The sequence below is a fragment of the Psammomys obesus genome, unplaced genomic scaffold (genome assembly GCF_907164565.1).
Source record: "Psammomys obesus unplaced genomic scaffold, mPsaObe1.curated_primary_1811, whole genome shotgun sequence".
NCBI lineage: Eukaryota > Metazoa > Chordata > Mammalia > Rodentia > Muridae > Psammomys > Psammomys obesus.
Window position 1 is genome coordinate 2,326,380 of NW_026591497.1, and position 14,647 is coordinate 2,341,026.

At 42.8% G+C, this 14,647-nt stretch overlaps 1 protein-coding gene across 4 annotated transcripts in view; it reads left to right on the forward strand.

The window, feature by feature from the left end:
* Positions 1-14,647, forward strand: part of LOC129679227 (protein HIRA) — a 76,625-nt gene that overhangs the window by 44,791 nt on the left and 17,187 nt on the right. For all 4 annotated transcript variants that reach the window (XM_055610197.1, XM_055610198.1, XM_055610199.1 and 1 more), the window contains 5 exons: positions 3,681-3,875; positions 5,783-5,944; positions 9,868-10,072; positions 10,947-11,051; positions 12,655-12,803. In XM_055610197.1, the coding sequence (XP_055466172.1) occupies positions 3,681-3,875; positions 5,783-5,944; positions 9,868-10,072; positions 10,947-11,051; positions 12,655-12,803 (816 nt within the window). The remainder of the gene's footprint in view (positions 1-3,680; positions 3,876-5,782; positions 5,945-9,867; positions 10,073-10,946; positions 11,052-12,654; positions 12,804-14,647) is intronic.

Consider the following 14,647-nt stretch of genomic DNA (forward strand, 5'->3'; position numbering starts at 1 on the left):
AATTCCTATGTCAAAACAAAAAGCTGTTTAACAAGTTATCAGATAACCAAGAAAGAAAAGAAAAACAAAAATGCAAAGGTAATTGTAAGTGGGAAATAATCACAGATAAAGAATGAGTCAAAAGGATGAAAGACTTTGTATATATTTATTTAAATAAAATTACTAAAAATGAAGTATTGCTGGACAAGAAATTGTATTCACCTTCCTTAAAGCTACCAGATTATGCAGCCTTTACAGGAGAATTCTAAGAGCATGTTACATGTTCTAGTATATTGATAAATTAAATCCAGATGTGGCAATTCACTATAGTATTTCACATGGTTCAACTCTTCAGGAGACTGAAGCAAGATAAATACTTGAGCTCAGGCCTGGACAACATAGACTTCATCTCACAAAGTTCATAATAAATTTCAGGCCTATACAGTTTCTGGATGTCAGTTCAAAATCCTAAGTAACACAGTCATATGGAGACCCTTATAGCATGTTGAAATGCTAATATCAGTGCTGGGCATGGTGGTGCATACCTTTGATTCCAGCACTTTAGAGACAGAGGAAGGCAGATATCTGTGAGTTTTGGGCCTGTCTTGTCTACATAAGCAGTTCCAGGCCAGCCAGAGCAGCATACCTATCTCAAGAAAACAAAAGCAAAACAAAAAAACAAAACAAATCTAATTTCACAATCAAATAAATCTTATTTTAGGTAAGCAAGGGTGTTCAAAATTGTGGGAAATAATTTTAAGTCTACATATCAGCTGATCCAAATAAATTGGGGGGGAGGGGTGGCTTAGCATTTAAAAGCACTGATTTCTCTTTAATTCCCAGCATCCACATGGCAGTTTACAACTGTCTGTAACTCCAGTTCCAAGGAGTTCCAGTTCCAATACTGTCATACAGACATACATGCATGTAAAACAACAATGTACATGAAATTAAAAATAAATAAATTATTAGAAAAAACACTTCCACAGTTCAACATTATTCTGACTTCAAATTAAATTAAATCAAAGTAGATAGAGGCTTCTTTACCTGGTGATTTACCAGTTCTTTCATATCATATTTAGAAATAAAGTGGCTTTGTATTCCCTTGATTATTATTTAATGTTCCTCCTTAGCCTCTTTGTAGGTAGTCAACATGAGTTTCAGAGAACATGAAACATGTCATATTGAAGGATGATATGATCTAGAGGAACATCTCCGGGGTTGCTGTGGCTAGCAAAAGAAACTAATAAAGCTCACTGTGCTTCTGCTTATTCCAGCATTTAGGAAGCAGAGATGGGGATTATGTGTGTGGCAGCACTAGCAGGAAACTGGCCTGAAGAAACTCCATGAGTGAAATATAACTTAAGTGAGATCAAGTAATACCTTTAGAAGCAGTTCCTTTAAAAGATATAAAGGAAGAAATCACTTCAGGGGTTTTTTTTTTGTTGTTGTTTGTTTGTTTGTTTGTTTGTTTTTTTGGCAGTGTCTTATTGTGTTGCCCATGGTGTTCTTGAACTTGGAGCTAAAAGTAACCTTTTCCCCTTACCCTCCTGAGTAGCAGGGCTTATAGATGTACACTAGCAGGCTGAACTAAATAATGTAAATTTGTGAAAAAAAATTTAAGGATTCTGCTTATGGGCTGGGAGATGACTCAGTTGGTAGAGTACTTGCTGTGTAAACATGTGGACCTGAGTTCCTATATCCTGCATCTGAGTAAAACCCAGGTATTGCTGTATGTGTGTGTGTTTGTATGTGTATAAATATGTATGCATGTATACAGAGGCAGAATTTGTCCTAGGGTGTCTGCCTCAATTGCTCTCTACCATATTTTTTGAGACAGGATCTCTTCTGGACATGGAGTTTACTAATTTAGCTAGACTGGCTGGCCAACAATTTTCTGTCCTCACTTCCCCAGCACTGGGATTACAGGCACATGAAGTTGTGTATGGCTTTTTATGTGACTGTTGAGATCATCCTCATGATGCTGTGGGAAGTAGTTTACCAACTGAGTCGTCTCTCTACCCCATTCCAGGGATTTTTTTTTTTTTAAAGACAGGGTCTCACTATGTATCCCTGGCTAATCTGGAACTCATTATGTAGACTAGGTTGGTTTGAACTCACAGGGATCCACCTGCCTTTGTCTCCTGATTGCTGGCATTAAAAGTATGTACCACCATGTCTGCCTTAAGGGAATTTTAAAGGTAATGTCTCAATTAGAGATGAAGCATTTGGCCAGTTCAGTAAATGAGAAACAGGATGACTTGTCACTCTAGAAACCACATTGCATCTACCCTCATTACCAGTTTAAAAGTAGAAACACCTACAGATAGTTTTTTTTCCCCCTCTCTTTCTTATTTCTTTTGTTGTCATGTAAAACTTTTATTTTGAAAGATGGGGCTCACTGTGTATTCTTAGCTGAGCTTTGAACTCATAGAGATCTACCTTTTTTATCTTCTGATTGTTGGTGTTAAAGGTGTGGGCTACCTTAAAACATTTTTGCTTAAAATTTTACAAGATTTCATGGAAGAATACTTGTATAATCTCAGAGATAAAAGATTTTTTTTCCATAAATGACATAAAATTCAGACCACACCAATGACATTGTTTTAGCCAGGCTAAAATCTATAGTAGCAAAAAAACTTATTCTCATTTGTTCCCTTAGAAAATAATATTTATTATTCATCAAATTGAATGATAGCAAGAACTGTGATAAAACTCTTAAGGTGGGCTTTGCAGGGTAAGGCCTGTAATTGTAGCTACTCAAGAGGGCTGCCTAAGCTACAGAGTGAGTTCACTGCCTACCTGGGTAACCTCCTAAAGCCTTTTATCAAAATAAAAAGTCCAGGTACATGGCCCAGTGATATTACAGTTGCATGTGTAGGGCTGGATTCTATCTAGTACCACAAAACCAACCAACCAGCACTATCACAACCATTCCTAGCACAACAACCAAAAAACCCTATTAGGCTGTGGGGAAATAGGCGCTCTCCTAAGGAGGGAGCTTTAGAAATACTTACCAGAAACCATGTGTGAGCAAACATTATATTTGCTACTCTAACTACATTTCCCCGAATATATCCTACACAGCAATTGGTTAGTACAAGACAGTTACTTTAATTCTATATATGTTTGAGCAGCCACTATGTGCTCCATACAATATGTGCTATGCACTATTCTTTATAACCCATTGGTGAGAGTCCAAGCACTTGGCAGATGACAACTTGAGGCACAATGAAAGTGACTGAATTGCACAAGTGTAGGAGCTTGCAGTTGGCTAGGGAGTTGCCCTGCCTGCTCTGTCCAGGTTCCTTAGTCTCAATACTTAGCTCATACCTCCTGTTGGGGCAGTATGTCACAGAATCAGGGAGGGAGGCTGTGTTAAATAAATTAACATGACTATCTAGTAGGAAAGCCTGCAGCCTCTCAAATAGAAGGGAGTCCTCTATAGAAGCTGCAGGGTGCATGGTAGGCTCAGGAGCATCTAACAGTTATAGATAGCATCCTGGTTGTCTTTTTGCAGTCGTATGTGCATTACTAGTTAACTTTAGAGTCAATTAAGCAATATATTAAGTGTTTCTTCTTTTTTTTTTTTTTAAACTCTTTAACGTTAAAAATTACCCATGCCTCAAGACTCAGAAAAATGTTATAAAATACTAGATGTGACATTTTTGTGCTGATTTACTTTTCCTTGTTAACGACAGGGACTTCTCCACGGCATTCTTTAACAGCATCCCACTCTCCAGCTCCCTGGCAGGCACCATGCTCTCCTCTCCTAGCGGTCAGCAGCTACTGCCACTGGACTCCAGTACCCCCTCCTTCGGCGCCTCAAAGCCTTGCACAGAACCAGTGGCAGCCACCGGTGCCAGGCCTTCAGGCGAGTCTGTCAGTAAGGACAGGTTAGTAGACACCAAAGATCAGTCATATCCTTGGGAAAGTTCAGGTTTGGGACATGGTTCCAGGGGTAAGAATTTCATTCTAGGCTGGAGAGGTGGCTCAGCAGTTAAAAGCACTGGTTGCTCTTCCAGAGGACCTGGGTTCAATTTCCAGCACCCACATTGTAGCTCACAACTGTCTGTAATCCAGGTCCAAGTGATTTGACACCCTCACAAAGATATACATACAGGCAAAACAGCAATGGACATAAAATAAAAATGAATCATTGAAAAAAAGTTTATTCTATTCTTAGTTCATGGATACTTTACTAGAAAAGAAAAGACATGCTTGATTTCAAATGAGGATCTTCCTTAGACAGGAGGATTTGTTTAAGTTAAGTCTCTGAGGATGTGTCAACTTGACACAGAGAATAGTTAAACCTACAAAGGTTTGGGGACCTACCAGTGAGATGCTTCCTACAACAAGACCAACTGACTTTCTGGCAGATCTAGACTGGAGATGGCCTGACATTTCTGGATTTGGCCTCCTGTGAGCATTTGGATTCTCCATCACACTTAGAATCAAATTTACTCAGACTCCTTGACTTTACTGTCCATCCTATCTAGTCAGGACTCGGGGAGCATGAGTGAGAATGAACATTGGCTGCATTCCTACTCTGGACTATACACTCTTAAGAACTGTACATACAGAGCAGTGATTGGCAGCTGCTTGTCCTCCAATAAGGAAGAAGCAGCTACAGGGTTACAGTGTAGCTTTCAGGGTCCTTTTGCGGAAAGGGCTGTTTGTTCATTGGGAGGCTTAGCAAGCAGGTTTCATTGAGACTTTAGAAAGTGCTTCTCTCATAGCCCATGCAAGGCAGTCGGAGAAGGTTGGGAGCCCCATCAGTGGCAATAGTAGAACTTTGAGTCCCTTAGGTGAACTGGGAAAAGAGGAGGAAAGGCTGGGTTCCTATTCTGAACTAAGTAGCCTGGGATTTTCTTAGAGGGGAGACAGAGGGCTTTGGGTCTTACATTTTAGGAAGATGATTCCAGTAGGCAGTGGAGTCCAAGTGTAAATAGCACCACTCCTGCTTACTGATAAGGGGAGTGATTCCCTGTCAGTGGAATGAATGTTGGATTGCTGCAACCTCCTGCTCTCTGGCATGATGGCACCAAGCAACAATTGCCACTGTTCATCATACAGTGAGTGTACCTAAGAGAGGAGATGGTACAGCACAATATTTAGAAAGCAAAGCAAGGGGTGTTTGGGAAGGACAGGCGCCACCAGAGCTGAGCATGAGTTGGAACTAGAGATCATGGGAGAGAGAAACAGTACCATCGGGGATGATTGCCAGGCATCCTGTATGGAGATGGGACCTAGGCAGATGGAAGTAGCGTAACCTGCATGAGGTCAGTCAAGGCTTGGTAGCTTTGCTCAGGAATTGAGATAGATTTGAGCAAGAGGAAAGCTGGACAAACTTTTCCACAAATGGATAAGGCTTTGCCATTATTCCAATTAGCAATGGGTGGACCCACTTACCACCAAGAGGACTACGATGAAGTTGAAGCCATGACTTCAAGAGCCCAGTGAGGCCTTGTATCCCTGTAGCCACTGTGGAAGTGGCAAAACTAGTGGTCCAGTCACTTGGTGTGGATGTGGAGACACCCAGCATATGGTCTAATTCCAAAAACTGTCAGAACAACACAAAAGGGAAACTGAATATATTTTCCCTTTAACTTCTCAGATAGACTTCCAGGATTTTAATGTGTGAACATTAAAAAATAAAAATAAAAACAGTATATTTTGAAGTTTTCTTGTGTTTTAGAAAGAAGTTCGATGCTTCTTTAGATAGGCCCCAAGTTATGTAAGTCCTAGCCCAACCATTCCTTTGTTGCTTGTGTTTGATAAACATCCCGTTTTTATTCCCCAGTGTGAACGCTACCTCTACTCCTGCTGCATTGTCACCCTCCGTGTTAACAACACCATCCAAGATTGAACCCATGAAAGCATTTGACTCCCGATTCACAGAGCGGTCCAAAGCCACACCAGGTGCTCCTTCCTTGACCGGTGTGATCCCAACAGCTGTCGAAAGGTAGGTGTTAGATGTTATATCTCTCCGGGACTTCCACCATGCATCCTGGCTCTTGCAGGTGAGCAAGACACCAGAGGCCTCTATGAGTGAAAGAAATGAGTGTCTGCCTAAAGTGGGGAGCTGGAAGGAGCTGTCAGGGAGGACACCGTAGCCTAAGGATAGAAAGAGAAGAGGCACAAGAGCCAGGCATTCTAGCCTGCTGAGAATATGCTCCTTTGAATGGATCCCTGAATTTGCTGAGAAGTGGAGCAAGTGTGGTTGGAAAAATAGACTCTGCTATTGTTACACTGAGGAAGTCAAGGCCTTCTGCTCAGAGGTGACGTCAAGACACAGAGGATTTAAGTGTCCTTAAGGATTTAAGGACACATGGCCCTTTAAGCTCTGCAGACTTTGTATGACTTGTCTTATTTCTTCTGTTTTCCTAACATACACAGCAAACATTAGGTCGGCCAGGGCCACATGGGACCCCTTGTTTCCAAAAAAAAAAAAAAAAAAAACACGAAAAATAAACCCAGATCTCTAAAATATGTGATTATTTCACAGTACCCAGGACCTAAAATCTGTGGGTGAACAAATAAATGCAGAGCAGTGGGCTGGATCACACTGTAAATACTATTGCAGCAGCCAGGAGGCCAAAGGTATAAAATGTCTGGATTATTTAAGGAAGAGAGCAGGTTAGAGAGCAGGGTATGCCAACCATGCCCTGTAACAGGTAGGGACTGAGGGATTCTGGGAGAACCTGGAGGCCAGGTCAGATTTGATATGTTAAATAGACATCTCAGTTGCATGTAGGGGAAGTTTGTAGCTTCACAATGTCATTTAACTTTGCTGTGTCTCTGTGAGTTTTTCATGTTTGTTTCTAGTTGCGATGACCTGTCTTGGTAACCTTTGTTAGATTGGGATTGATGGAAGCAAAGTGGAAGTAAAAGAAAGATAGGCATCTGCAAAAGCAGAATTGTTCTCTCCCAGCCCCCACACCCCTCCCTGAGACAGGGTTTCTCTGTGTAGCCTTGGGTGTCCTGGACTCCCTTTGTAGACCAGGCTGGCCTCAAACTCACAGCAATCGCCTGCCTCTGCCTTCCTGAGTGCTGGATCACCAACTACAGAATTGCTCTTTAATCAGAAAAAGTGAAAGGCCATAGTCTTTCTATGGAAGTGGAGACTGCACACATGTATGCCATGGGGGTCTTGAGATGTTTTAGGATAGAAAAGGGGGGAATTTGGATATAGAAGGTTGCGTCTGCAGTTCAGTTCCCCTACTGTCTTGGATTTGGTGTGCGGATTTTATCATCTGAAGCTTCCACAGATGTTATCAGTCAGGTGTACTTTTCTGCTCGGAGCTTCTTAGTTCAGCTGGGGTTCAGGTTAGTAACTATACCTGTATTTGGTGTGTGTATGCTTAAACTTGTGATGGACTTCGATAGTGTGTATCCCTAATCAATATGAAGTAACCACCTCATCACTTCCAGCTTGTTTTTATTTGAAGTCTGTTTTGTCAGATGTTAGAGTAGTGATGTTTGTGTGTTGTCTAGTTTTATTTTCTTGGAATCACTTTTTCTATCCTTTCACCCCAAAGTAGTAATGATGAAGTGTGTGTCTTGGTTTTGGAAAGAATTTTGCTATTATTATTCTCAGTTGTTGTTATAATCATTAACATTACTATATTATCTCTAATTTTTTTACCACAGTCATTAGTGTGTTAATGATACTTCATTAAAATTTTAAGCCGGCAGTTTCAGAATTTCTGCAATATCCAAATGTAATTCTGTGTTTTTGAGACAGGGTCTTTCTATGTAGCTCTCGTTGATCTGGAACTTGCTGTAGAGGCTAGGTTGGCTTCTGGCTTCTAACGCACCAATCCATCTACCTCTGCCTCCCATGTGCTGGGATCAGAGATATGCCACCAGGCCCAGAATTTATTTTTTTATTTTTTATTTTTTTGCTGTTGTTTGTTGTTTGGATGCTTGTTTGTTTCTTTCTCTTTTTGATTAGGTTTCACTTATTTTTTTCATCATGACTTAAAAAAATATTTATTTATTATTTATACAGTACTCTGCCTCCATGTATGCCATCAGGCCAAAGGAGGGCACCAGATCTCATTATAGCTGGTTATGAGCCACCATGTGGTTGTTGGGAATTGAACTCAGGACCTTTGGAAGAACAGTCAGTGTTGTTAACCTCTGAGCCATCTCTTCAGCCCCAACTTAAATTTTTTTATTGGAAGATAAATAAAATTATTGGGCAGATTATATTATATAACCTAGAAATTATTATCTGTTTTCTGTTTCCTGTAACTGTAGGTGTAAGAAGCATAATTTTGTACAGCAGCTTTGTTTTGTCTACCCAGTTGTATTTGCATGTCACCAGAAACAACTACCTCAGTTGTAATCTGCTACAGAAATCTGTTGTTGTGGTGGTGAACAATTGATGCTGTCATAGGGATGTCTGGGGTTTTAGGAAGGATTTCTACTGCTTTGAAGAATAAAAATGATTCACTCAGGCTGGAGAGATAGGCTGCTCTTTCAAAGGTCTTGAGTTCAATTTCCAGCAACCACGTGGTTGTTCACAACCATCTGTAATGAGATCTCATGCCCTGTTCTGGCATGCAGGCACACATGCAGGCAGAATACTGTATAAATAATAAATAAGTCTTAAAAAAAATGATGCACTCAATACAGCAAAGCATACAAAAAGACAGGTTCCGAGTGGAAGATTCACAGCTGGAATCCAACTTTGTCTGGAAAAGTCAGACATTTTCTATGTTCCGTCGTAGAATGGGTTTCCTTTCCCTCCCCTAGAATTGGCTGGTTTGGGCTATATCATCCATACAAAGAAAGGAAAACTGATTGCTTCCTGACATGGGAGCTTTGTCTCACACCCTGAGATTTGAAAGTGTCTCTAAAGGGTTCCCTCTATTGAAGAAAAAGCCTACTGAGATTTTATCTTGGAGAAAGAAAAGAATCAGGAATCAATCTGAAATGGTTAAGCAAAAATTACATGAATCTACTTGGAGCCTCTTTTCCCTGTCTGCCCAATGGGCAGATGGCTGACTTCTGTGCCTATCCTTTAAACTTATGATTTACTTTGTTCCTTTGTTATTGCACCAGAATCCCTAGGCCTTAGTATAGTCCATGGGGTCATTGATCTTCCTTTAAAAGAATTCCACCGCCTAAGGAGCAGAAAGTAGAGGGATCTGGAGCTGGGTGCTTACTTGCCCACTGCCAGTGAGCAAGGCCGTGGTACAGTAGTTTTCCTGAGGGCAGGACATTGTTTTGGAGAATGTATGGGTCATGTTTAAAAATGGTTACTTTCCTAAGCCATGGGGCATTTTTTTCTGTCTTTGACTTAAAACCTAGAGGATCCTTGGAAGTAAAAACTGAATGTGTAGGAGCCCTTCTGTCACTAACCTCCAGCAGTGACTCGAAGTTGCCCATACTCAGTGTCTAACACATAATGGCACTTTCATCCTCTGATGAGTCTAAAAGGAGTTGCTGCCTTTTAGTTTTTCAGCTATCTTACTGTTGTTGAACATCACCTGTCAAGCTCTCTGTTGGAGCAGAAACCAGAAGCCCTCTCTACATGGTTTATCATCTTTTGTGAATAGTGTATTTTTTAAAAAGTATGGGGGTCAGACAGATTGCTTAGGGTTTAAGAGTTCTTGTTCTCCTATAGGAACTATATTCAATTCCCAGCACCCACATGATGGCTTCTTACAACTGTCTGTAATTCTAGTTCCAGGGGGGTCCTGTGCCTTGTTCTGACCTCTGGTGGGCACCAGGCACACACATGGTACATAGATACACATGGAGGCAAAAACACCCATACATACAGAACAAAATAAATAAAATAACAAACAATAAACAGACACACCATTATAGAATGAATGGCTGTGTAGACAGAATTATAGATGTCTTTGTTTTCAGGTTGAAAGAGCAGAACCTTGTGAAAGAGCTGAGGCCCCGGGATCTCCTGGAGAGTAGTAGTGACAGTGATGAGAAGCTCCACCTGGCCAAGCCCTCCTCACTATCCAAGCGGAAACTTGAGCTTGAGGTAGAGACAGTGGAAAAGAAGAAGAAAGGTCGCCCTAGGAAGGATTCTCGTCTCTTGCCCATGTCTTTGTCTGTCCAGGTAAGGCCTGTGGACTGTCTTGCCTGCTCCACCCTGCCTCCCTGGGAGGCCCTTGTTTGTCGAGGGGTGTCTTATTAGTGTGGGATGCTTAGACATACCATTCATTGTACCTAGGCCATGTTCTTCAGACCAGCCTGCAACTCATAGCTTCCTTGAGCAGGCCTGTTAAGACTTTCTGGGAGACAAAAACAGAGGTGTCCATTTACTTCAGATAGGGTACCAACACATGAAAGAAATTATTTCATCCAAATCCAGCTTGGAGTTACTTAAAGGAGCATGAGCAAAGACTAAAGATGATTTAAAAGCAGTGACCCCACTGAGAAGTCCCACCCCTAGCAAAGGTGACAAATCATATAACCTGTATTACTGGAGTCCTACCTTCAATCAAGTTCTTGCCTCTTAGTACTCTAACCCACTCCTTAAGACCACATGTAGCCCGGTGGTGGGAAGGAATATTGTCTAGAATGTCAGGTGAGGTATAGTAACCTCCCAATCCCAAACATTATTGAGGGAATGTTAACAGTTACTAGTACTGTAGACCCAGTTATCACTGTATTGTTTTGCTTATTTCATTGCCATGACGTGGGGCCAACATATTCTGTAGGTCACCACAGCAGTCTCTGCTTCATGATGGCGAGATGGTACTCAGAGGAAATAGCTACACCACAACTGGTCCCCTGATGTCAGCCCCCTCATCTGTCAGGTGGGGATCCTTGTAGCATTCCCTTGTGCTTTCTGCCTTCCAGAGTAGGTGGACATGCCTTGGGAGCAGACCCAGCCTCACCTTAGGTCCTTACTTCTGGGTGATTTAATTTCCCTAAAGGTACCCCTGTAGTTTTGAGGTGGGGCTCAGGGATATTTCTGGCTCTTTTAGTCTCCAGCTGCCCTGTCTGCAGAGAAGGAAGCAATGTGTCTGTCTGCACCAGCGCTTGCACTGAAGCTGCCAGTTCCAGGCCCGCAGAAAGCGTTCACCCTTCAGGTGAGGATTGGGACCCTACTACTCTTGTCACAGTGCACGTATTCTCTTTCCCCTAATATAAGCCTTATCTCGTCAAACGTTGGGGACTTGTTTCCAGTTGCTCTCTATCTCCTTCTGGAGTGATAACTAGCTGACCAGGGCGGGCGACTGCTAGCCTCCTATTTCTGCCTTCATGCCTCTTCTTCTTTCTAGTTTTGCTTTTAAGTCTCAGCTGCCAGGGCTGTCCTTACCATCAGATCTGGACACCAATTCCTTCAACACCTGACTCACATGTCTCTCCCAAGAAGCATGTCTTCCATCACTCTTGACAGCGTCAGGCTTGGTGCCCATGTGTTTGTGTTCTGTTCTAGTCTTGCTGTCCTTAGCTGCCTCTCGGTACCTTGCTTATAATAAAAGGTTCTTTTTACATTTACTTTATTTTCATTTTATGTGCATGAATATTTTGCCTGCATCTATGTATGTATACTACATGCATGTTTGTTGCCACAGAGGTCAGAATCCTCTGGGATTGGAGTTACAGATGGTTGTGAGCTGCCATGTGGGTGCTGGGAATTGAACCCAGGTTCTCTGCCAGAGCAACACATGCTTTAAACCACTGAGCCATCTCTTCAGTCCAAGAGTAGTATCTTATAACCATGAAATTATTCAAACACAGTGTTAGAATAAATAAATAAATAAATAATCCCTTATATGTAAACGTACCATTGGTGGCTTTGCACCTAACTATCACTTCACTGTACATTCTCTGTATCTAGCTCTGTGCAGCTCAGACAACCTTCTTGGACTCTCTATATGTCATTTGCCTCTGGCTACATGGTGTGAGCTGGTTTGGAGATACTTGAGAATAGACTCTATCTTGTCTAGCCATAGGTCTTTTGGGATCATGCAGAAGAGTTGGAAGGACAGCAGCTATGTGGTTTGTTCATGGGTGTGTGTGTTTGCGTGTGTGTGTTTGTATGTGTGTGTTGACTACTTTCAGCAGTCAGCAGCTCAAAACTCTCAAGTTCTATTAGTTCTTCTCCAGATGTCTTCACCTCTCAGCACCACATGGAGCCGTCCTTGGTTTTGTCATTGAAGAGATTGTAGCTCTTTGCTTTTAACCACTTGTAAGGCACTCATGTAAACTTGCCAGCTATTCTGCCTGGGTTTCTAACTTACATAGAAACCCAATTTACATAGAACACATCTCCAGATATGTCTAAGGCTGAATCCATTTCATGCCAGGCACTGAACTAGACCATGATAATGTAATGTGTTATGTAATACTATAGTATTACATAGTGAAGTTTGTTAATGTGGAAAGCATATTGGAGTTTTTTTATCCTTTCCTGTTATCAAATATGGTAGTCTTTGGTGGTTACTCCTAAGTTCATTTCCATCTGGCTGTAGTCCTTACAGTATATTCTTGGGCAAGTTACACCTCTGTAACTTGGCATCTCCTGGTCCTTCTCACTTCTCTGGTGGCCAGCCAGCTAGTCTGCCTCTTTGTTGTCTTTGTTCTGCCTCAGAGTCCAGTCCCTGAATGTCCCATATGTCCAGGGACCACCACCTGAACAGGCTCACTGTTACCTGAAAAGACATGTGTTTGCTTTTCTCCATACAGGTGAGCTCTGACCCCTCCATGTACATTGAGGTGGAAAATGAAGTGACCGCTGTTGGGGGGATAAGGCTGAGTCGCCTAAAGTGCAACCGTGAAGGAAAGGAGTGGGAGACGGTGCTCACCAGCCGAGTCCTCACTGCTGCTGGCAGCTGGTAAGAGCGGTGATGGGTAGTGCAGGCACAGTTAATAGAATGTGACCTGTGAGAAGAGGATGGATCCCATAGAGGCTCCACTGGGCCTTCTCCTGAACATGCTAATTCACCATCTCAGTCTCTACAGTCAGTGTTCAGTGTCCTAACGTCATGCTGTCACAGGCAGGCTTTGAGCCTGGGGTTTATTACCCTGTGTAGCAAGACCCCTGACTGAGGTCAGCCTGCAGAGCTCTCTTTGGCTGGGCAGGTGCTTTCCCTGGACCCTAGATTTTCATCCAAAGTCCTGGGAAGGGTGAACTGTTGGTGTTGCAAGCCCTAGTCCTGCTGGTCAGAACCTGTACTGCACAGGAGGTGGGACTGGGGTGTCTTGGTTCAGTGCTGTTACCCAGTGCAGCACAAGGATCCCATCCTTCTTGTCTTACTTGAAAAAGATGACCAGCACTTTTTTCAGTCACTTACCAGTCTCTTGTTTGCAAATGTCTATTTTCAAAATATGAATACAAGAAAACTTTGAACAGGACCCAGTATCAGGGAGGGAGCTCTCTTTGATGATGCGACTGTGTTCCATTGACATCTCACTTCTACTAGGGCTTTTCAACAGTGATTACTCAGAAAACCATTTCAGGTAGATCCTTAGTTGCCTGTCTTGAGGTAATATGTGAATACCTCTCACCTAGCTGTGTAGGTAGGTCTTAAGATTTCCTTGGACCCAAATGAGTTTATAGTATCAGGTCCTGAAGGACCCCACAGTTCTGCTCCTCCTTGGCATAGCTCACTAAGTTCTAAGACCTAGCTTCCTGTGTGTTTGGTACTGCTGTGGGCACCAATTATATATATCGGGTCCCGAGGTAAATATGTCCCAGCAGGAGTCCAGGGATGTCAGCACAGACTCTCCTATAGCAACATAGCTGCTGGAACTGGATCTGTAGAAGCCAAGCCTACAAAGGTCCCTGCCTACTGCTGAAGCCCGTGTCAGAGCTTCATTGCTTGGACCTGGCTAAACGAAGGCCCTGATCATGAAAGATGATTGACAAAACACAGTCACATCATCAAAGAGAGCTTCCTCCTTGCTACTGGGTCCTGTTCAAAGTTTTCTTGTTTTGAAAATAGACATTTGCAAACTTAGAGTGTCTTGCTTGCGCTCCTTCCTTAGAATCTAGTAACATGTCTCATTCTGGAAGAGTTGAGAGTACTCTTAAGCAGGGGTAAATTGCCCAAACAGACTATGTATCTGGCTCACTGGGTTGGACATAACGAAGGGGGCTCCATATTGTCTTGCTAGGGTGTGAGCTGTAGCAACCCATACACCAGTGGCCTGACATTGGAAGCCATGCTAGGAAGGCAGTGGCCTCCTTGTGCTAGGCTTCCTTGAGGACCACATCTTAATCAGATACTCCTCTGAAGCACTCCTTGCTCAGGGAGTAACAGGCCTCTTCCGTCCTCGCCCTGATGGCCTGGTGCCCCTGTAGTAGGTGATGCTGGAGTCTCACCCTTTTCCGAGCCTGTCCCAAGGCCCCTGATGAGTTGTTAGCCAGGAGACTATCATCTGGGCACTCTGGTCTTATTTGATGAGTTAGACACACTTGGGGTGGTCATCAGGTGTAGTAGCTCTATGAAGTACCTGCACCCCTTGGTCAGTATTAGTGTGAGCAGCTCTTTGGGTAAACAGGGGAAAGCAGAAGTCCCTTTGTAAGAGCTCAAGTAGATTGTCTGCCCTGTTGTCCCCCTGCCCTGCTCCTTGACTCTTTCCTTGCCATTCCAGTAGCAGCACTTGCTCGGTGCAAAAGTATTAGCAGGCCTACCAAGGCCTTGGAGGAAGCAAGGCTCTGCATCAATTCACCCGG